We start from the raw sequence: 23694 nt of genomic DNA on the forward strand, positions 1-23694 counted from the left end.
GCTTTCTGTGGTATTTATAAGACGGAAAGAGAGAGAGAGAGAGAGAGAGAGAGAGAGAGAGAGAGAGAGAGAGAGAGAGAGAGAGAGAGAGAGAGAGAGAGAGAGGGTGCAACAGCAGTAGATAAGTATAAAGAAGTTGTGGGGATATTGAGAGAGTATTAGAGAATGACATTTTAATTAGTACTCTATTTCCAAGTGAACTTTCAAATCATTATTTTTAATTAAAACATTCTTTCAAAGAGTGTTTTATAGGGTGTCCATTGCTTATGAAATGCTTCATAATTGCAATTTTTGTAATAAATATATTTTTCTATTTCAAAATTATTTTGTAGAATATTTTTCGCGGCATTGACATGTAAATTTCTTTTTTGTATTTTCATACTGTAAATATAATATTTTATGTTAACAGTCAGCCAATTTACAAAATCACCTTTTTCGTTGTTGATCATGCCTAACATAACTATGTCTCTGCTTAGAGTGATTAATTCCAGTTTCATTTCTTATCCATTCTTCTATTGCTTCCCACAGAGAATGTACTAAACTACATTCAAATAGAAGGTGTTGTATGGTTTCAGGGGATTTGTTGCAAAAACTACAGACATTGGAATCAATATAATTAATCATATTTCGAAATTTGTTAGTTGTAAGAATTCGGTGTATGATTTTATACTGAAACCAAGATAATGTTGTGCTTTTGACAGATCTAAAGGGTAGAATGTAATATTTTCCCCAATCATATATATCATAGATATATCCTTCTTTAGAATATTTTATTTGTGATTTTGGAATGGTGGTTTGAGTGTTCAGTAAATCATATATAGGTTTGCAACCTTTCTGATCTTTGAACAAAACCTTTAAGTTATATGGAAGAACAGGATTTTGTAATGCTATAAAAACGTCATCATTTAAATTATCTAGGTTGTAAATGAATGATTTTATAGCACTGACCAATGAAGCATATTCCAGAAAATTGGTAATTATGTCGTATTTCTCTATGAACTGTTCATATGTTAGAAAGTGTCCTTGTTCTTTCAACAAATCGTTAATAAAGATAATACCTTTTGAGATATATCGTTTTAGTATAAATGGCTTTTTATCTATACATATTTTACTGTTGAACCAAATATTGATCTGGAGAATATCATCTACGTTTACTGGAATTTGTTTTTCTTATATTCTTAACCAACTAACCAATGTGTCTCTCCAAAATGTATTTTTTATTGAACTTTTTTCTTGACAATACACCCTTCCTCACTGCTCAGAGGACTGCCACTCCCAGAGTAGTTTACTAAATCAAAACTAGCACAGGACAGAGCTCATTGGAATATAAATATAGCTGTGAAGGCATGCACTCATGAATCACTTTCAAAACACTGATGATATTAGGCGAAAGATGAGCATATCCTGCCCCACCACAGCTGTCAAATCCTTCACTTCATGCAAACGATGCAATAGCATCAGCCATCATTTTTTCACCGTGGTGCAGGGGTGTAACATTCTCTTTGAGAATGGCCAATACAGCACAAAATTGAAGTTTTGAGTAAAATTCGGTGTCCGTAAAATTCTGTGATATTTGTGTTTTTGCACAGTTCTTTACACTGTTTTTGAATTTTTATATTGATGTTGATCATCACTTTATTTATTTGCATTACCATAGTTTGACACCCAATAGCCGATGTATTTTTCGTGCTGGGGTGTCGTTAAACATTCATTCATTCATTCATTCAGCCATCATTTTGGTCAGTGATGCATCATATTTTGTAGTGCAGCCTCCAAATGTCTGTAGACCATAAACCTTTTTTGAATGTCCTCAGGAGTCTCTGGACATCATAACCCTGATGGAATACGTTCTGCGCTAGAATGATATGGCATTGTTTTGAAAATCTGCAAGTATCTTCAGCTACTGGAATCTGAAGAACAAACAAGGTAAATTGCTCGACATAAAGGGAAAATTGACGATTGGAAAGTTCAAGTCATCCCTTTTGTCAGTGTCGCTTTTAATCTCTATGTATATATCGAGGTATGAAGCTGATTTGATGCCTTCGTATGATTCTTTATTTCTAACTTATGGGTAAATCAGTGGAAGGTAATTTGTAATCCTGCTATTATCGAATGATATAAGTTCATCAATATAGCGGAAAGTAACGTTAAAAAGATTTTTTAGCCATATTCCTTTGTTTTGATTTAACCGGATTCATGTGCATAGAAAAACAAATCGGCGAGTAGTGAAAAACCGTTGGTGTCCATGGGGATTCCTACTTCCTGTCCATATCCCCAAATCTGACATAAACATGAATAACTTCTTTCCTTCTTCTTATGCCATCTATATCTGTCTTGTATTTTTCTTCTTCTTCTTCTAAATCCTTTTCTGATTCTCATCCTTCTTATTCGATATTTTCTCTGTTCCCGTTTAAATCTCGGATTATAACAATAGTTATATTATAGATCACTGTCCATGTTCATCTGTATGTATGAATTGAACTTCACCCTGAATCAGTAAAAAAAAAAAAATCTGACATCTGTCTTTCTCAGTATACTTTGGTCTGGATTCACACTCGGCCCTTACAAATTGCCCAGACCCGTGGAAAACAAATACGTATTTATAATTTCGTTCACAGTAATTTGTAACAAATGCCCCCTTGATTAATCACTTTTTCCTTAAGTTTGCCGTGAAGGACTGTTGTGTACAATGTTGAAAAATCAAGTTTTAATATTATTTAACTTTTGGTGTCTACATATTATCACAACTTCTAAGATACCTTAGGACATGCTTGTTGTATGTTGATTTCAAACAACGCCTTTTTCATTCTGGCAAAGAAGTTCTTCCATCAAGGTCAGGGTCAAGTACGGCGGTAGTAAATTTTAAGGCAGAAATTAACTTTATTTGTACAATGCAGGAAATTGCATTTCAGGACATCTGGTTTTCAAAATTTTACGGGGAACATACCTTCAAATCCCCTAGAAACTTTGCTTTGTGTCCTCAATCTTAGTCAGCCACCCACCACCCCCACCCCACCCCCATGTCTACTTGCTTTCGTCATGCCTGAGGGTTATGCCTGGGACTCCTGTGTGCATTCAAAATGTTTTATGGTAGATATATGGAGTCTATATCTACTAAATGCGATGCATCACTGACCAAAATGATGACTGATGCTATTCCATATTTTGAACTTGCACATACTGTTTCATCTCTTTAGTGAAACACTTGTACATATATTTCTTCATCGTTTTAGATGAAGTGACAGACTTGACATCTGTGATGGCAGTACTTATGATGGATGCCACCGGTGGGGCAGGATATGCTCATCTTTCGTGAACACCTGGAATCCACATGCGATTAACACCACTTGCCTCGAAAACATTTTGGCAGTACCTAGAAAGGCCATCCTTAGTAGTGATCAGGATAATAGTATGTCTTTGAGACAAAGATTAGTGGTGCATTTGCTGACCCCGCGATATATCTCTCCTTATATGGATTCTTACGAAGTTTTGGAATCCATGCAGATGGATAAAAGAAAGGAGCCGTGAAACACTGTCGGACAATATCCATGAATACGAGAGCAAAGCTCAAATCTCATCTCTTCATCATTTAACAAAGGCTTTGGGTGGGTGGGGGGTCGATTTTGTTATTGCTTTTTTTCCTTTTTGTTTGTTTGTTGTATGTTTTTTGTTTGTTTTTTCACCAACACCACTAAAGGACATGGATTAATTAATCGACTACAGACTATAAAAAAAATGTGGCCTTTTTTTTTCTTCTATTTTTTTTGAGCACATGGATTAATTAATCATTGACGGCTGAAAATGGTTGTTGTTGTTGTTGTTTTGACCACTAGAGCACATAGATTAATTAATTAATAATAGACTACTGAATATCAAACATCTGATAATTTAGCTCGAGTGCCCCAGTGCATTCTGTGACAATTTTCAACAACCAAACGGCCGCCAAGTAGATTATTATGTGCAAAATACACTAGGTTTTTAAAAAATGTATTTAGTTTGATCTTCTTTTTCTTTTCTTTTTTTTGGGGGGGGGGGGGGGGGGGGGGGGGGGGGGGGGGGGGGGGGGGGGGGTACTTATAATATTAAACTTCGGTCCCATTGAACAGATGCCATCTACTATTGAAATCCATGCTAAACTGCACAATTTCAAATCAGAATTGTTAACAGAACGAGTTCTCTTTAGCACTAATGGCACACACCATTCCGAAGATATTTATATCTTCATTTATTTTCACTTTGTTCAGAACATAAATTTACATCTATGAGAACAAGCCCATTGTCACATTACAGGGCCGTAACTATGATTTTTTTGGATTTTTTTTTTTGGGGGGGGAGGGGGGAGGGGGGAGGCAATTGAGTAGTTAATAGTCTAAAACTCCTAAAACGGTTAAGAAGAGAATTTTCGGATCTTAGCGTCCATGCGTCTGCTCGTTCACGAGTACTTACCTTTGTTTGATGCCCAATAGCCTATCAGCTGGGGTATCGTTAAACATTGTCACACAGCTCGTGGAGTGAAAACAATATGCCTATTTATAAGTTAACAAGAGCTGTTTCAAAAATACACAAGATATACAAGGAACAAACTTTTGGCATATCACTGTAGTAGCTTAGTAAACTAATATAATATAGTGAACAAATATATACTCTTCAAAAAAAAGTAGGGGAACTCAAATAAGAATTTACAATTGCCAAAATTGTAAGGTATATTAGCTGTGGGGAATGGTTATATGATAATAGTGACTTAATTGGGCAAACATTACAACTAGTAGTTCAGTATTACAGTAGGTTTTATGACCACCAAAGATCTTGAAGGATGGGGTCAGAAGTAACATTTTAAAGTTGACTTTTTTTTTATCAGTAGTATACGCCGCATCGCAAATTCAAACAATAAAAATGACTAAAAACAAAACAATAACAACTGTATGATCAACAGAATGGAAAAGATTGACAGAAATAATGTCCCACAGTGATTAATCGACCTTCCTGGAAATTGTCAAAACGAGAATGACACTCCACGCACGTGTACTGGGCAACTGCGTGATGCACGTGCAAACTATGGAATGTGTCACGGTGTGATGATAAACAGACCTGAACGTTCTTTACTAGGATGTCTGTGGTCAAAACGTATGTTCGGTCTAATGGTTAATATTAACATTAATAGTTCAGGTTCCTCTACTTTTTTTTTGAAGAGTATATATAGGTAGCGCTAAGCCAAAAAAACCATCTGGATGTATGAAAGTTCGAGATGCACCACACTTTTAATAGAGCAGCTAATACCACCAGTCCTGCCATATACTGTAGTAATAAATGTGACAGTGTTTGTTATGAATTAAAAAAACAAATTACAATAATTTTGACAATAAATGTATGCAATTTTATTGCATCTAGTACCACTGTGTCACGTGTAATTGTGCTTGAAACGTATGGGGTTCCAGTAAAATTAAGGTAATACTTGGGGGGGGGGGGGGGGGGGGGGGTTGGAGGATTCATATTTATGGGCCATGGTTTCTGTTTGGTTCGAAATATAGTCCGATACATCTGTCGATAACTCAAATGGCAGATGAATTGATGGCGTTTTTAACTACGTTAACATTGTCGCCTATGGGATTTTATTTGGTACAGTACAACCTTTAGAACGAAAGACGTATTCGATACTTAATACCATTTTAGCATGATGCTAGTATACCGGTCCCAGCTTTAATACTACTAGAATACATTTTAATTTTTTTTATTTAGTTTGATCTTCTTTTTTTTTTTTTTTTTTTGGGTGGGTAGGGGGGTTCTTACAGTAGTACGCCACCGTTTAATAAGTTAAATTGTGGCTAATATAGAAATGATAACACACTAAAAGTATTGCACTGGCAGCATGTGTCATTGAAGTGTTCAGGAGGCAGAGTGCTCATGAACATTTCGACTGGTACCGTCGTCTTCTTTCACATAACATATTTAGAGAGGAAACACGCTGTTGCCACTTCATGGGCTACTCTTTTCGATTAGCAGCAAGGGATCTTTTATATGCACCATCCCTGACGGGATAATAAATACCACAGCCTTTGTTGTACCAGTTGTGGAGCACTGGGTGGAATGAGAAATAGTCCAATGGGCCTACCAACGGTGATAGATCGCTCATGTCACATCTCATTGCTGGGTTCCACCAAGAATGAGTTGTTAACGGCACACAGAGGAAGCAAGGAAGGAAATGTTTTATTTAACAACGCACTCAACACAAATGTATTTACGGTTATATGACGTCGAACATATGGTTAAGGACCACACAGATATTGAGAGAGGAAACCCGCTGTCGCCACTTCATGGACTACTCTTTTCGATTACCAGCAAGGGATTTTTTTTAATGCACCATACCATAGACAGGATAACAGTTGGTAACATAATTGTTATAAAACAATGTAGAATATCCCCAAATATCCATGACTGCTAGTACGTAATAGCGTAACAGGCCAAGTACATAACATAATTGTTATAAAACAATGTAGAATATCCCCAAATATCCATGACTGCTAGTACGTAATAGCGTAACAGGCCAAGTACATAACATAATTGTTATAAAACAATGTAGAATATCCCCAAATATCCATGACTGCTAGTAATAGCGTAACAGGCCAAGTACATAACATAATTGTTATAAAACAAGGTAGAATAACCCCAAATATCCATGACTGCTAGTAATAGCCTAACAGGCCACGTACATAACATAATTGTTATAAAACAATGTAGAATGTTTATAATAAACTTTGGTCATCTCATATTAAAACAGTGTTGTAATAACATGCAGAATTATGGGCTTAATTCTTGTGAACTGTCTGAGTAAAAATAACCCCAAAATATTCATTAAAATCCATATTTAAATTCCTTTTCAACTGGCGCACCCTGGCCTTCTCACATCTACACCCCCACTTCAAATGCCTATAAATTCTTTTCATGAATTCTCAGAAACTTTCATTCTACTCAACAAAATAGTAAAATAAATAATAATTGCAATATTTTATTATTTTAATATAAATATAATCAATAAAAACAAGTCATGAGCTGCAAAACATAATGTTTTATATACCGGGGTACAAGATGATGAAAATGTGACGAAGAGAAAATAATATGTGATTATATGCTGTTAACTTCGCCATGTTACTTCTACTTCATCTGTCCGGAATCTGAAAAATATTTTACAAATAAGTCAATGATAAATAACAATGGCAACATGTTAATTAGGAAGACAAAGAAAGAGATATTTGTTTAATGACACCTTGGAACATTTTAAACTATGACTGTTCAGTGTCCAGCACATGGTTATTTCAACACTTAGTCTAGAGAGAGGAAACCTACTGCCACCATAGTGTTGGAAATCGGTGGGAATTTCATCATCCAAGCCCTATTTTAGCATGTGAAATGGAGTTTTTTTTTTAGTAGGCTCAATTTGCTGAGTTATTAGTATTAGTGTTGAGTTGAAGTTGTCATAATATTCTGGGTCTAATCCGATTTCCAAAACAAAACCACACAACATATACTGAACACAAAAAAGAAATTTCCGATTTGTACATATAGTATTTGTTGTGTTAAAGAATTCATTGTGTAATGAAATTATATAGGTAGTATTAGCCTTGAGCTGTATTATCAGGATTCATGAATTTTATCAATTATTTTTGCATTGTTAATCGTCGACAACGTGAAACTCAATTTGCACGTGCATGCATGGTTCGACATGTCCCGTGTAGTATTCGGTCAATTTGTTTTACTTGTCTTACTGACATTGTTGTCAAGTGAACGGAAACGCTTCAACATTTGTAAAAAAAAAAACGTTTTTTTACATTGTAGCATTTTCAGTATGCCAAGAATACCCAATAATTTTCGCGAATGAGTGATTGACATGCTTGATGCTGGCATGTCGACAGACGACGTTGCAAGGCATGTTGGGAGTTCTAGTCGAGCGATACGAAATCTTCGCGTAAGATTTCGAACGACAGGAAGCACCAACAACTTGCCACGTCGTGGACGTCCGCGTGGTCAAGACCGCTATATCATGAACACGCATTTGCGCAATCGATTCCAAACTGCCACTGCTACTGCTGCTAACACACCTGGGCTTCATAATAACCGAATCAGTAGGCAAACTGTTCGTAATCGTCTGCGGCAGAAAGGTTTACATGGATGACGTCCTTACGTCGGATGCGTTTTAACGCAATGTCATCGTCTTAATTGGGCACGTGTACACACTCGTTGGATACAGCGTCGCTGGAATACCCTTCTTTTTTCGGATGAATCCAGATTTTCTTTACAACGTGGTGATGGCAGGGTGCGCGTCTACCGTAGGAGAAATGAACGCTATGCTGACTGTTGTGTTCTTGAACGAGATCGTTTCGGGGGTGGGGGTTCTGTCATGGTTATCGTTCACCACTAGTCGTCATTGATGGCAATTTAAATGCTCAACGTTACCGCGATGACATTCTCGCTCATCACGTCATTCCTGTTTCATAGCAACTCCAACATCTCGATTTTTCAGCATGATAATGCCACCTCTTATACAGCTAGAGACACTGTAAATTTTCTTAGGACAAATAACATTGATGACTGGCCCGCTAAAAGTCCTTATCTCAACCCCATCGAGCATGTCTGGGATAGTCTGGACAGACGATTGAGGCGTCGTCCCAACCCACCTGCTAACGTCAACGAACTTCGTCAAGTGCTCATTCAGGAATGGAACAATATTCCACAGGCAGAAATCAACACTTTAGTCAATTCTATGCGCCTGCGATGCACTGCAGTGGTCAATTCAAGAGGTGGTCATACCCGTTATTAAGTTTTTTTGTTTTTTTGAACCCCTACCAAAATTTCTCCCAGTTTCTGTTAACCTATGGCCGTGATTTTTGCACCAAACGATGCATCATGAAACACTCTTTAAACGCATATATAACAATTATTCCCCCGGTTTGTTTTCATCAAGTTATGTTCAAGCAAAGTTAGCGGAAGTTTCTTATTTTGTTCAGTATATGTTAAGACACCAACTTGTTAAATGTCACATCTCACATAACACCATCTCACATAACACCTGGTCACTCTGTTGTTTTATTTCGACTACATCAACACATCATGTCATTTGCAGTGACCAGTCAAGCATTGTGTAGTTTTCAGGCAAATTTCAAGTAATGTCAGACAATACTCATTGTTATTTTTATTTTAATGTAACAATGACGTATTAATTATCATTTATTTATTATCGTGGTTTAATGAAAATATTTAATTGTTTGCTTTTAAAAATGTACCGGAAGTAGTAGTATTTGATAACAAAATATTACGATTTATCCTGCAACCACTGTTTCTATTGACAGATTATGATGACCGATTCAAGCAAAGTTATAAACGTATACTAGCAGATTATCACTTTTGACGTCACTCATATGCATACACATAGCTACATTACAAAATTGCTCATTTGACGTCTTGGTCATCGTACAATGTGGCTGAAACAGAAATAATAGAAATAATAGCTTTTCCCTTTAATTTTTATGGTCTGCATGATAAAGATAATAACTAGTTACTTACGTCGGATATCTGCTGTATCCTGTTCAGGCCGAATGAGAAATGACGCAGTCTTATCTTCACAGAATAAAGCAGATATCCGACGTCATTAACTAGTTATTATCTATTTAAACCGAGTGTCTAATTCAGAGCCTTTCTGAATGAATGTGGAACATGACAAAACATTACAAAATGTACCGATATATGTTCACTTCACCTATTTTTAATCACACCTCTACCCTTTCTTCTGGGAAGGGAGAAGTCACTTCTACTTTTTCAAGTCTAGATTAGGACCTGATCCTCGATTATCAATTATAATAGGTTGGCATCTACCAATCAACTTTTGATTACAGTCATAAATTACAATTACAGCTTTCTAATGAGCTCTGGGTGGAAGCTGATACCTGGGTGCGAACCCAGAGCCTACCAACTTTAAGGCCAATGGCTTAACCACAATACCACCCAGGCCAGTCTACCCAAGCAGCAGCAAGTGATCTTTAACATACACTTTCCCATAGAGAGGCCAGCACCTACCAACCTTAAGGCCAATGGCTTAACCACAATACCACCCAGGCCAGTCTACCCAAGCAGCAGCAAGTGATCTTTAACATACACTTTCCCATAGAGAGGCCAGCACCTACCACAGCATTTGATGTAACAGTCACATGGCACTGGTTGGGATAAAACACAATAATTATGAGTGAATAGAAATTGCATTTGTTAATCACAGCAAAGGATCTCTCTCTTATGTGCATTTTTCCACAGACAGGATAGCATTTGATATATCAGTTATTGAGTACTGGTTGGTACATACTATAGTTTGGTACACTTTTAAAAAGAGTCTAAAACATTATTTTCATTATTTTACCTTTGTGTGCAAGTGGTTTCTTCCAGTGGAGTTACTGCCCCTGCTTTGAACATTTCGTAACCTGCCTGCGCAATCATCGCTCCATTATCTATACAAAATCTGAAAAGATTACATGTGTACATGTAATGAAGTCATTCAAATGTTTTAGAAAGTTATTACAGAAAATATCAATATAGTGAGTAAATTAGATCTCGTGTAATCAGTTAAAGTTTGTTTTGTTTAACAACACCACTAGAGCACATTGATTTATTTATCATCGGCTATCGGATGTGAAACATTTGGTAATTTTTTACATAGTCTAAAAAAGGAAACCTGCAAAAAATTTTCCATTAGTAGCAAAGGATCTTTTATATGCACCATCTCAGACAGCACATACCATGGCCTTTGATATACCAGTCATGGTTCACTGGCTGAAAAAAAAAAAATAGCCAAATGGGTTTGATCCTACACTGACTACACATCCGGCAAGCACTTTACCACTGGGCTACATCCATCCCATCCCAATACGTCTGCATTTCATTCATATATATCTAGATCTAGATCTATATAGACACACACACACACACACAGAAATAGCCAAATGGGTTCGATCCTACACTGTCTACACATCAGGCAAGCACTTTACCACTGGGCTACGTCCATCCCATCCCAATACGTCTGCATTTCATTCATATATATCTAGATCTAGATCTATATAGACACACACACACACACACACAGAAATAGCCAAATGGGTTCGATCCTACACTGACTACACATCAGGCAAGCACTTTACCACTGGGCTACATCCATCCCATCCCAATACGTCTGCATTTCATTCATATATATCTAGATCTAGATCTATATAGACACACACACACACACACAGAAATAGCCAAATGGGTTCGATCCTACACTGTCTACACATCAGGCAAGCACTTTACCACTGGGCTACGTCCATCCCATCCCAATACGTCTGCATTTCATTCATATATATCTAGATCTAGATCTATATAGACACACACACACACACACACAGAGAGAAATAGCCAAATGGGTTCGATCCTACACTGTCTACACATCAGGCAAGCACTTTACCACTCGGCTACATCCATCCCATCCCAATATGTCTGCATTTCATTCATATATATCTAGATCTAGATCTATATAGACACACACACACACACACACAGAGAGAAATAGCCAAATGGGTTCGATCCTACACATCAGGCAAGCACTTTACCACTGGGCTACATCCATCCCATCCCAATACGTCTGCATTTCATTCATATATATCTAGATCTAGATCTATATAGACACACACACACACACACAATGTGTACACACACACACACACAATGTGTACACACACACACACACAATGTGTACACACACACACACACAATGTGTACACACACACACACAATGTGTACACACACATACACACACACACACAATGTGTACACACACACACACAATGTGTACACACACACACACACAAACACAGAAATAGACAAATACACTAAATTCACAAACACACCCATCAATATTTTAAGTCATATTTACCTTTCATCTGTGGCATACAGAGTTGCTCCTCTTTCTTCAGCCATTTTACCCATCATCTCTTGCAAATGTTTGTTACCTGAGTAAAATTAAGGAAAAAAGTACACAGAGAACTCAGCCTAATGTAGCACTCCGTGTAAAGCACTTATTATAATTTGCTGACAGGCTCATATAAATCTGATTTAGACTACGTACTACTAATCAAAGACCTCAAAGTAAAATTAGTGGTTTATGGTTGTTCCAGATCACATGGGGGGCAATTTTGTGTCTTGCTTTTATGCTTTATATAAAAATTACTTTTCTGACGGCAACAGCCAAGATGGTGGAGTGTGCATGTTTGTGTTTAGCTCAATGTTAATGTTTCATATTTAGCTCCATTTCTCAAAAACGTAAGTCCCATATCAATGAACCTGAAGTTCATGGTTATATAATATATCTATGAATATTAATCTCTGTTTTTTTGGTTTTTTTTTAAATGCATTAAGATGGACACCTATGAATGCAACTGAATAAGTTTATGTATAGAAGCATAAAATAATAATTACAGTACCCTATTTGCCCTTACCCACCGTCATCAATGCTGGAAAAATCTTTATATTGTATACCAAGTTTACTAAATCTAAAAATTCTCTAAGCAGATAATAACTTACATCCAACTCCACCAACAATCAGCACTTCTTGTGACCCACAGTGTGCCATAGCTCTTTCTGAAAGGAGGGTAATTAATCATCAAACATTTCCTACCAAGAAAGTTGTTTGCCAAAAATGGTAAAAATAATCATAAGCATTATTTAGTTTATGCATTGTAGAACAACATTTTAATGTTAATTAATTTTATTTATTCTGGTTAATTACAGAAGACATTTTTCTAAATCTTCACTTATTATACCATCATACCAAAAAAGTTATCATTTACAGTATGCATTGTCCAAATATAAATTCATAGTAATGTATGATAAAACATTATTTTAAAAAAAGTACATATAAAAATATGTTTCCACTGAAACCACCTTAAAATTTTAAATTACATAAAAATATTTAAAATATTCGACGTTTCGTTAAGTCTAAAAACCAACATCCTCAGGAGAATAAACAAACAAAGTGCTGGGCATATAACCAGTAAGGTATAAAATAGAGAATGTCAGCTTGGAAGTTAAAAACACAAAGCTAGGTAACAAGGCAGGAGCTGACCAATAGCATAACAATAAAATTAAAGAACAAAGGAGTATAAAAAGTCTTAGTTGTTAAAGCCAGTAGCACCCGCTTGCTACCGATTCAATCGGACTGCTGGTGCTCCCTTGCACCTGTCAGTGCAGGTGGTCCCCCCTCCCCCCCCCCCCCCCCCCCCTTCCTGTCTTGGACAAAGGGGCCGGCCAAGGCCGGCTCTTGTGCCCATGACAGGCGTGCACTACAACAGCTTGCTCTGAATGTGCACGTAAAACCCTATGACCTGACCTGACCTAAGCCAGTAGGGCTGTACTCATTGAGGCCATTGGGGTGAACAGTATTCAGTTTATGTATCCAAATGGATTCTGCAAGGTCTAACTTAGCTTGGTCTCTGTTAACTTGCTGTAAAAGAACACAACTGTAATCATGAAAACATTATTTTAAGCAATATTTTTCACTTTGTTACACTAACTTATTTTGAGCCAATAATATCTTTCTATAAAATAATGTATTACTTGTTTAGTTTATTGGTGTCTGTATATCCAGTGCGTTTCTGGTTATCCTATTGTTTGTAGTAGTTCGAACTGGATTCTACACTCCAATAATCATACTTATTATATAACATTTAGTGAAATATTTTAAAATATCAGTGAAATAAAGTGTTATCAGTCACTCAGTGATGATAACACATTTTAGAGTGAAAATATCACTATTTCACTCTAAAATGTGTTATTGTCACTGTAGAAAGTGTTATCTTCACTGTAAGAAAGCCCACACTATTTTGCTGCTGGCATTTTCAAAATAAAGGTAAACTGCCAAAAGTTATATAATAAATAGAAAATTTCATGTTTTTGTCAAATATGATTTATATCTCATCGAGTGAAGTTTGCAATCATATCACACTTGTAGCGTAAGTGCGACTCGTGAGATATGATTGCAAACTCGTGAGATATGATTGCAAACTCGTGAGACATGATTGCAAACTCGTGAGATATGATTGCAAACTCGTGAGATATGATTGCAAACTCGTGAGATATGATTGCAAACTCGTGAGATATGATTGCAAACTTCACGAGATGAGATATAAATCATATTTGACAAAAAAACATGAAATATCCTCTATTTATAAAGAAATATTAGATGAGTTAATCCAACTTAAAGGGACAGACCCTAGCTTTAAAACACTAAGGTATATTTTTCACCTAAACTCTAGTTTCAACCCGTAACAATTGACACTAAGTTTGGTTAATTTACAAACCTGTAACAAATTTGGATACAACAGAGTGAAACAAGAGTCTGTGATGTTGAAATACCCTTAAAAATAGACTAAAATGTGACTCCATCACCGTTACTTCTCAGACGTACGTGTGTTTTTAAAAATATGAAAAATGCATTCTGTGGTATTAGAAACACCAGGATGACCAGAAACACTTCGATAGTACAGAAATGAATAGTCTAAACAATAAAATAGAAGTAATGTTTGATTTCAGTGATCATAAATGGCTATAATAGTGAGAAATATGCTGTAGTGTTTAAAAACTAGGGTCTGTTCCTTTAAGCTACTGCAAACATTTTGGTAACTGTTTTTTTTACACTGTGAAACCACTCTAAACTGGACAGCCTTAAATAATCTGATATTAAGAGGTATTTAGTTTAGAGAGGTTCCGTTCTGTACCGCTATTTAAAAAGGGAATTCCAGTTTACAGAGGGATTTCACTTTATTTATTTTAAAATCTTGAACGAGTTAATCTAATTTGAGCTTCAACAAACATTGTGGAAACCAGAATGTATTCAGACATTGATATTCTAAATGAGAAAATGTGTTTAATATATAATTTTAATCGTTAAAAAAGACCTGTTAGCTGGAAATGTGTAAAAAGGCTATAGAGTCGGAACTGCCACTTTAATACTTTTTGTGCCCCTTTAATACTTTTTGTTTCTAAAGAATAAATAGAGGATTCGTCACGAGTATTTTTTAATATGGAAAATATCAACCAAGTCTATGTTAATCGGTATTTGTCGAGGCTCTGCCGAGACAAATACTGATTAACTAGACGAGGTTGATATTTTACATATTAAAAAACACGAGTAGCTAATTCTATTTATCCTATAACACTTCTAAAATAACATTCTAATTACTTTTTTTTTAGAAAATCACAGTACTAAAGTCGCCGCCATCGATAATATGACGTCATCACGATTAGCACAGATTAGTTTGACATCACGCATTTTAAACGTTAAAACGTTACGCTCAGGTACACGGGTCTTGTTGGCTTGTAAGCAAATGACCCATCCACAGCAACTAATTACCTAGAGACCTTGCAAATTTGCATACCATTATTAACCGGGTTAATAAAGTAAATTAACACATGGGTTTATGACATGGATATCATGGGTAAGTTATAGGATAAAAAGGGATACATCACTGTAATCATTTTCTTCTACTTTCAAGCTCTCTTCCACCAGCACCCCCCCTGCTACCGCTGTCACCTCCCCCACTCCTACCGCCATTCCTTCAGCCTCCACTGATCTTCCCCTCATCGCTTCACCCCCCCACCCCCTCCTGCTCCCACTGTCACTTCCCACACCCATATCTCCGCTACCTACACCCCTACCTCTGCTCCTTCATCTACCTTTACCTTCCCACTCACCAGTGCTACCCACTTTTCTCTCACTACCATCAATTCTACTACTAACGCTGTTCCCTCTGCTACACCCACCCCCAAAAACCCGGGACCATTCTATATTGAAGTACCCGCCAAAATCGCTAGCTGCCTGAACAAACAGCCGCAAATCCATAGCCAAACGCCACCTCCCCCCTCCACTACCTCTTCAACCAAGGAAACTCCCTGTTCCCCCCTACCAACAAATGGCTGGCAAAACTACACCCCCTCCCAGCTCAAGCCACTTCACTGGCCACACTGAAAGCCAACAACCCCCGACTCATACTTAAAGATGTCACCACCTGGTCTAACGGCTATGTGTTAGTTAGTACCAATATCAACGATGACCACCACATCATCATACAAGGTCGCCGGTACCCCCTACTTCCATTTGAACGGAAGCCCAGTAAGTCCCACCACTGCCAACAGTGGGGGCATGGTGCTGCCAAATGCCGTAATCATAGAGACCCGCCCACATGCCATCGTTGCGGCCAAAAGCACGCGAGAAGTTCTCGCAACTCCCCATGTACAAAACCGATCCAATGCCCAAACTGCTTGAGCAAACATATGGCACATGACACCAGATGCCATTACTATCAAAAAGCGCTTCGGCAACTAAATAATAAAAAACCTCAGGAAAATCAAATTAAGAAACCTAATCAAACAAACTGCAACCCAAATAATAGAAATAGCTGAAAAGAATATTCCTAAAACTAAACCCTTGAATAAAAATAGACGAGTTAACTGGTGGACAGACGAAATTAAATCCAAATGCGGCTTTAGGAACAGGATGCGTAAACTTTATAAAAAAACAGGGAAACAAGACTATCACACTAAATATAAAATAGCCAAAAACTAAGTAAGTAAGCTTATCATCAATGCTAAACATGCCAGCTGGCATAAATTTTGCGGTGAAATTAACAACAGAACATCGATTAGAGAAATGTGGAAAAAAATTAAGGCTATTCAAGGACAACGCGCTAATTCCACAGTCCTTCAAAAACATAAAATAGCAACTACTAATAAACAAAAGGCCGACCTTCTCAGTAAAACTTTCAGTAAAAACAGTAGTAACGAAAATTTTCCTAAACAATTTTTTGAGAAACTTAAGAAAGATAACTCTCTACAAACTAATGATACAAAAACAGCAAATCATCCAACTACTGATAATTTTGAATTTAATAAACCGATAACAATGTTAGAATTAAAAACAGCTCTTAAAGCTAAAAAAAAGTACTGCCACCGGGCCTGACCAAATAAGTTACACATTACTCAAGCATATGCCGGATGTATCCCTAAAGGTAGTGTTATCGCTCTTTAACCGAATCTGGAGGGAGGGTCAAATGCCCACTGCGTGGAAACATGCAGAATGCTTTAGTCTCCCTAAAGCGAGAAAAGACCATTCCCTCCCAGGGAGTTATAGACCGATAACACTCACGTCCCACATGTGCAAAACCTTAGAAACTATTATCAATAAACGACTCAACAATTACCTACTCGAAAATAACCTAATAACTAATCTACGAGTGGATTTAGAATTAAACATTCAACAATAGATCAAATAGTTAGATTACAAAATAGTATTAATGATGCATTTCGAAAATCTCATAAGGTTTTAACAATATTCATAGATATTGAAAAAGCTTTTGATATGGTATGGCGTCAAGGTCTACTAAATAAACTACAGAGTAACGGTATTAAAGGTAATATGTTTAATTTTATCAACAATTTCATCCATAATAGATCAATCTCAGTTAAAGTGAACGGTCACTATTCAGATAGAACCGAAATAATTAATGGCATACCACAAGGTTCGGTCCTCTCACCAAACTTATTCAACATTTTTATTAATGACATAACTAAAGCACTTAATGCTAAAGGAAAAACAAAAACGACCATGCCATTAAACACAGCACTATTTGCCGATGATTGCGCCATCTGGCGCACAGGCAACACAACCACTAATTTATTTCACCTAATGCAAGCTGATATGAATAGACTTAACAAATGGGCCCTGGACTGGGGCATTAAACTATCAGAAACTAAAACTGTCTATATGCTTTTTAATAAAGTCAATAAATCAGATAATCACCAACTTAAATCAGGGGATAAAATAATTCCAAGAGTCAAAAAATTTAAATTTCTAGGTGTAACTTTTGACTCAAAACTAACCTTTAGTGACCATATCAATGACATAGTCAGGAACTCAAAAAATACTCTAAACTTGTTAAGAGCCATCTCAGGTACCAGTTGGGGAGCGCAAACAGAGGCAATGCTTATATTTTACAAAGCATGCATACTCTCCAGAATCGATTATGGAGCCCAAGCCTACAGTTGCGCCACCCCCAAACTGTTACATAAATTAGATGTTAATCAAAACCAAGCTCTTAGAATCATAGCTAAAGTTCCATCAAATACCAGCGGACAGAGCTTAGAAGTTGAGTTTAACATTATGCCACTGAAATATCGTCGCAATCTTCAACATCTTAATTATCATCTAAAAATCCACTCTCTTAAACTAGATCACCCAGTTCAGGAACTCACTCCTATCATAGCTAAACCATGACTAGTATTCAAAACCAATCAAAATCTTAATGATTCTTTCGCCACTAAAGCTAGTAAAATAGAAATAGAAGTAGGTATAGATAACACGCCAGTGGCACTATACCATATCAATCAGCCAGTCGAGTGCCACACACCATATCTAATTAAACAAGCTACGGATTCAACTCCATTTCCACTATTTAAGACATGAAACACTATCTCCTGGATTGCATGCTACACAACAGCCAGAGAAAACTAATGATAGAATCAATAACCGAAGCTAACCACAATAAACCAATTACACCTAACTTTTTACTTAACCCTGATAAATATCTAAAACATAAAACCTTCAAAGTAGTATATCAATTCGTCCAGTCCACCAAACCAAAACTGTAAGTGCCACGTACTGCCCGCCTTGCCAGCGTTCGGTCGACGCGGACCACCAACCCGACTGATCGCAGGCAGGATGGGAAACCGTAGCACACCCATCGGGCTCCTGACAGTCAAAGTTAAAAACTAAAATTTGAAAATGATCGCCTGTACGTCTCCCGGAGGGAAGAGCGACCTTCTGCACTCCAATCCAGGGGACCAATGGAGGGAAGGTGGCGATCTATAATTAAGATACGTAATTAATACGCTGCTTAACTTGTGATACTCGTGACTCCCTGGATGGAACATCCACCCTACGCACTCGAACAGACCACGTATTCCAACCCGGGGAGAGAACGGTGAAACGACAAAAGTAAAAGCATATACCTAGCCAAATTAGCTGGCACAAATTCAGCAATAAATTAACAATTACTCAAAACCACCCGCCTGTACATCTCTCGGACGGAAGAGCGACCTTAAGCACTCGACCAAACAAGCACTCCAACCCGGGGATCAACGGCGGGATGGTAGCGAATGATTTAATAACCGCTAGATATGACAATGCTTGAATCGTGACCCCCTTGGTGGAATATCCACCCTACGCACTCGAACAGACCACGTATTCCAACCCGGGGGGAGAACGGTGAAACGACAGAAGTAAAAGCATATACTTGACCAAATTAGTTGGCATAAATTTAGCAATATAAATTAACAATTACTCAAAACCACCCGCCTGTACATCCCTTGGATGGAAGAGCGACCTTAAGCACTCGACCAGGCACTCCAACCTGGGGATTAACGGCGGGACGGTAGCGAGTGATTAATAACCACTAGATATGCCAATGCCATCCAGACCTAACCATGATAACCATATTATTCTACTGTAAATATGTTCATGTTCTGAAGCTTGTGATTGACAACTGGCATACACCACCCGCTAACGACACATTATTATTAATTTTCGTTAATTATTATTATTATTATTATTATTATTATTTTTATTTTTTTTTCGTGTTTTTTTTTTTTTTTTTTTTCTTTCTGTCTTTCTCACTAAGACAGGATCGAAGTCGCAGTAACCCAATTGGCTAATTAACCAGCCAATCAACATCGTTAGATAATCAACCAAGATAGGACACCACTAATTATCGCCTATTTTTTGCAGCACTCTCATTGGTCCAATCCAGCCAATCACGGATCAAGAACCCCACTACATCTAACTGTAAATAAACTGCACGAATTTGTCTTTGCACCCGCACCATGTTTTTATTTTTTTATTTTTTTTATTACTGATGCATTCCATCCTAGCTAACTAAGGTACCCGGTAAGTCAACTAGGGTTCCAGAAGCAAAGACATGCAGGAAAACCGATACCCAACTATCCAGATAGCCTGAAGACAAACCAAGTAAGCCTACTAAAATCCTATATTTAGGGGGCGGGAATCAAAATTCTTCAAACTAAATACCTAGATTGGTGAATATATGTATTCAATTGCTACTTGCCACCGTTAGTTTCATTTATTGCATTGGTAATAAAGTTAAGTATGCCAAGCACTAGGCTTTTTAAACCAATACCTACACTATAAGGGTTTAACCCTTCAAATTAGATAGCTAGGCTAGTTTAACTCCCCCTCCATCATTGTATTCAATGCTATACAAGGACGGAGGGGGATTGGTGGTCATGAATGACCGTTGCACTCACTAGAATAGGGACTTAAGACAATTAGGTACAACCTTAACACAAAACTAGGATTCACACACGGACTACACGCTCACTGCATCAGTACACAGGGTTCATTGACTGATGATAACAATGCATCCGCCCCCATTTAATGGTCCAGCACGTACTCTAATAAGGAACTGGACAAAAGAACACCGTTCCGAGTACACAAATGCAATGCACCCGGGGGAAGCTGAACAAAAGAATATCGGCCTCCCCCACCCAAACCCCCAATACTTGCTGCAGGTAATAACTTGGTACTTGGTGATGCCTCGACCAGAAGCGGTCAGGCCCTTTATAAGGGCCCTATGGGCAACCTAGGGAGACACCACAGCATCGTAAAGGTCTAAAATTAACGAGCTACTCTCAATTCACTAATATTAAAACCTATATTAGCTCGGCCATTTACCTTTCGACCGACCGTTCAAAATTGCGCCAAATTCCCTCAATCAAAATTGCACACCCTTTTCTCTTTGGCATTTAACTGCTCCATTCAAATTCCATAGCACCACCACCACCACCACCACCACCCGCCTGCTACCGATTTGATCGGGCTGCTGGTGCTCCCTTGCACCTGCCAGTGCAGGCGGTCCCTCCTCTCCCCTCCCCCCACCTTTCCTGTCATGGACGGAGGAGCCGGCCAAGGCCGGCTCTTGTGCCCACGATAGGCGTGCGCTACAACAGCTTGTTCTGAATTTGCACGTAAAACCCTATGACATGACATGACATGTAATCATTTTACCTGTAATTTCAATCAGCATGGCAAAAACCGTTTCCTGTAGAGAGAAGCAAAGGTCTTCCCGACTGTACTCCCCACTTTCTATCAGCTTCGTAGCTTTCTCCTAAACAAAAAAACAAAAAACAATTTCATTTCATATTATAGTATCATTAATGATAAATACAACCACAACTACAATTTTAATAACCCTGGTTTTCAAATGAATACACTTTTTTCATGTGACATACACAGTGAGTATAGACAAGCAATATAAGTGTGTTCAACACAAGGATAATTAATGTGTATGGTCTATTAAAAAATGGTTAAATAATTTGTTCAAGACTGCCCCAAGAGATAAAAAAACAACCCCTGATTCCACCGATAGTAATTAATCTCATCGCCCATCACACATCAGGCAAAAACTCTAAATATATTCCACACTCAAACATGACGAGAAATAAAAATCTATCGTATCAAATGGGGAAACTTTTCCAGGATCTTAAAAAGCTGGGGGGTTACTGTGACATTTTCATCACAGAACAAGGACGGGACCAATGAAATCCAGGATATCAAAAAAATCTGGAGTTTTTTTATCCATGTTTATAAAAAACAAAATCTCAGTCATACCTCGATATAGGAAAGCAAGCCAGAAAATGACACATCCATTCCTTTCACAGCATATGGCAGCTCCAGAAACTTGGACCCCCTGAAATTAAATCATATTTTTATTAACAATGTTGAAGGAAAACACTTTTTTTTGTCAAGTTGCTGGAAGAATGTATTATTTTTAATTATTGGTTATGTATAAAAGCAGTCAGTCATATATGATTAACCGAACCAAAAAATTTGATTGCTTTTAACACTAATCTGGTTTTAACAGAAAACTGGTTTTAACAGGAATCCTGTTTTATTAGAATCCTGCTTAGGCAGGTTCCACAGTATACAATTAGAATCAGTATAATAAATTCAACATTTCTTACTTTTTAGCAAGCTGCTCAATGTTGTATCCTGGGCTTGGATCATTTGATAGCTGTACAAAAAAAAAATCCCATCAAATAAAACAACATTTTTCAAATATTATGAATTCAAATTTAGTAAACTATAAAATAGATACTCAGTATTAATAAACTATTATTGAGCACTTTTGTACATGTGTAATTATTTTATTGTTGTTTGTATATTCCACGTGTTTCCTTCAAAATATATAAATATAGCAGACTAAATAATCCAACTAGTTGTAGAAAACAGTTGTGGGAGGAGGAGACATAGCTTAATTTTTTTTTTTCATTCATCAAGATATGAAAGTAAGCACTATTCAAGCAATCAGATTGCCATAAAGTAACAAAAAGAAAATTTAATGATTAAGATATCAAAATTATTAAGAAACATACCTTGAGGACTCTGGCAAATCTATCAAGACAATTTCCAACAGCAATATCGATTGTTTCTCCAAATATTCGGTACCTTCGTTGAGAATAAGCAATGACCTAAGATAAAAGTTTCTAAATTACAGATTAGTTTTAAAATAAATAACCCACCCAAATACCAAAAACAAATTACTCACTGTAGTTCACAGGAGTAGAATGAAACACTCATCCTCTTGCCCCACCTCCCACCCCCACCCCCCCCCCAGGTGAGTAGAAATTATCAGGAATAAAAAAAAAAGTTTGTTTTGTTTAACGACACCACTGGAGCACATTGATTAATTAATAATCGGCTATTGGATGTCAAACATTTGGTAATTGTGACTCATATTCATCAGACGAAACCCGCTTTTTTTCTAATGCAGAAAGGGATCTTTTATATGCACTTTCCCACAGACAGGAAAGCACATACCACGGCCTTTGTCCAGTTGTGGTGCACTGGTTGAAACGAGAAAAACAAAACAATGAGCTGAATGGATCCACCGCGAATACCAAGAATAAGTACAATTTAAATGCTGCTAGTCTTAATTTTTATCCTGGTTCACGTTCTATATATTGTATAATCTTGAATAGGTGAAATACACTGTACATACCAATACTAGTAATTAGTTCACATATTTTGTATCTACGTTGTGTAATCAGGTATATGATCTGCCTTAATAAAAGCATTTTTATGTATTCATGCATTGAAAATGTGGTTCAAAATCAACTTACCTGAGTGTTGCCTCCACTGACGTAGAGAACAGTGGGATTTACAGCTCCAGTTATAAGACGACCCATCTCAATGTCTAGTGGTATTAATCAAGGAAACAATGCGGTTTTAAAGCTGGGGTTTTCCAATACACTGATACGTTTAATACGAATGAAATGGACTATTTGTTTATTGATGCCTCAACACACTTTAAACTATGTTTATCCTGTGTCTAATTAGATACGATAATGTAACGCCAACATTTGAAAAGGTAGGTGAAAGTTTCCATTACAATACCATAACCAGAGTGTGACATGTGGTTATTTCAGCAGTGGACAGAGAGAGAAAACCTGCTGCTACCATTAAGCAGCAAGAGATCTTTTATATGAAGTTTCCCCACAGACAGGACAATACCTACCACTGTTTGCAAGGAGCTAATTGTGGTAAACTTGTTATAAATA

General features: G+C 37.2%; 1 protein-coding gene across 1 annotated transcript in view; it reads right to left on the minus strand.

Moving 5' to 3' along the window:
• Positions 1-7048: 7048 nt before the first annotated feature.
• Positions 7049-23694, minus strand: part of LOC121388935 (probable tRNA N6-adenosine threonylcarbamoyltransferase) — a 30874-nt gene continuing 14228 nt past the window's right edge. The window contains exons 5-13 of the mRNA XM_041520483.1: positions 23257-23330; positions 22510-22605; positions 22099-22148; positions 21746-21824; positions 21143-21242; positions 12592-12648; positions 11945-12020; positions 10400-10498; positions 7049-7169 (exon numbers count right to left, since the gene is read on the minus strand). Coding sequence (XP_041376417.1) covers positions 7130-7169; positions 10400-10498; positions 11945-12020; positions 12592-12648; positions 21143-21242; positions 21746-21824; positions 22099-22148; positions 22510-22605; positions 23257-23330 — 671 coding nt within the window. The 3' untranslated portion in view covers positions 7049-7129. The remainder of the gene's footprint in view (positions 7170-10399; positions 10499-11944; positions 12021-12591; positions 12649-21142; positions 21243-21745; positions 21825-22098; positions 22149-22509; positions 22606-23256; positions 23331-23694) is intronic.

This window comes from Gigantopelta aegis, chromosome 14, assembly GCF_016097555.1.
Source record: "Gigantopelta aegis isolate Gae_Host chromosome 14, Gae_host_genome, whole genome shotgun sequence".
Taxonomy (NCBI): Eukaryota; Metazoa; Mollusca; class Gastropoda; order Neomphalida; family Peltospiridae; genus Gigantopelta; species Gigantopelta aegis.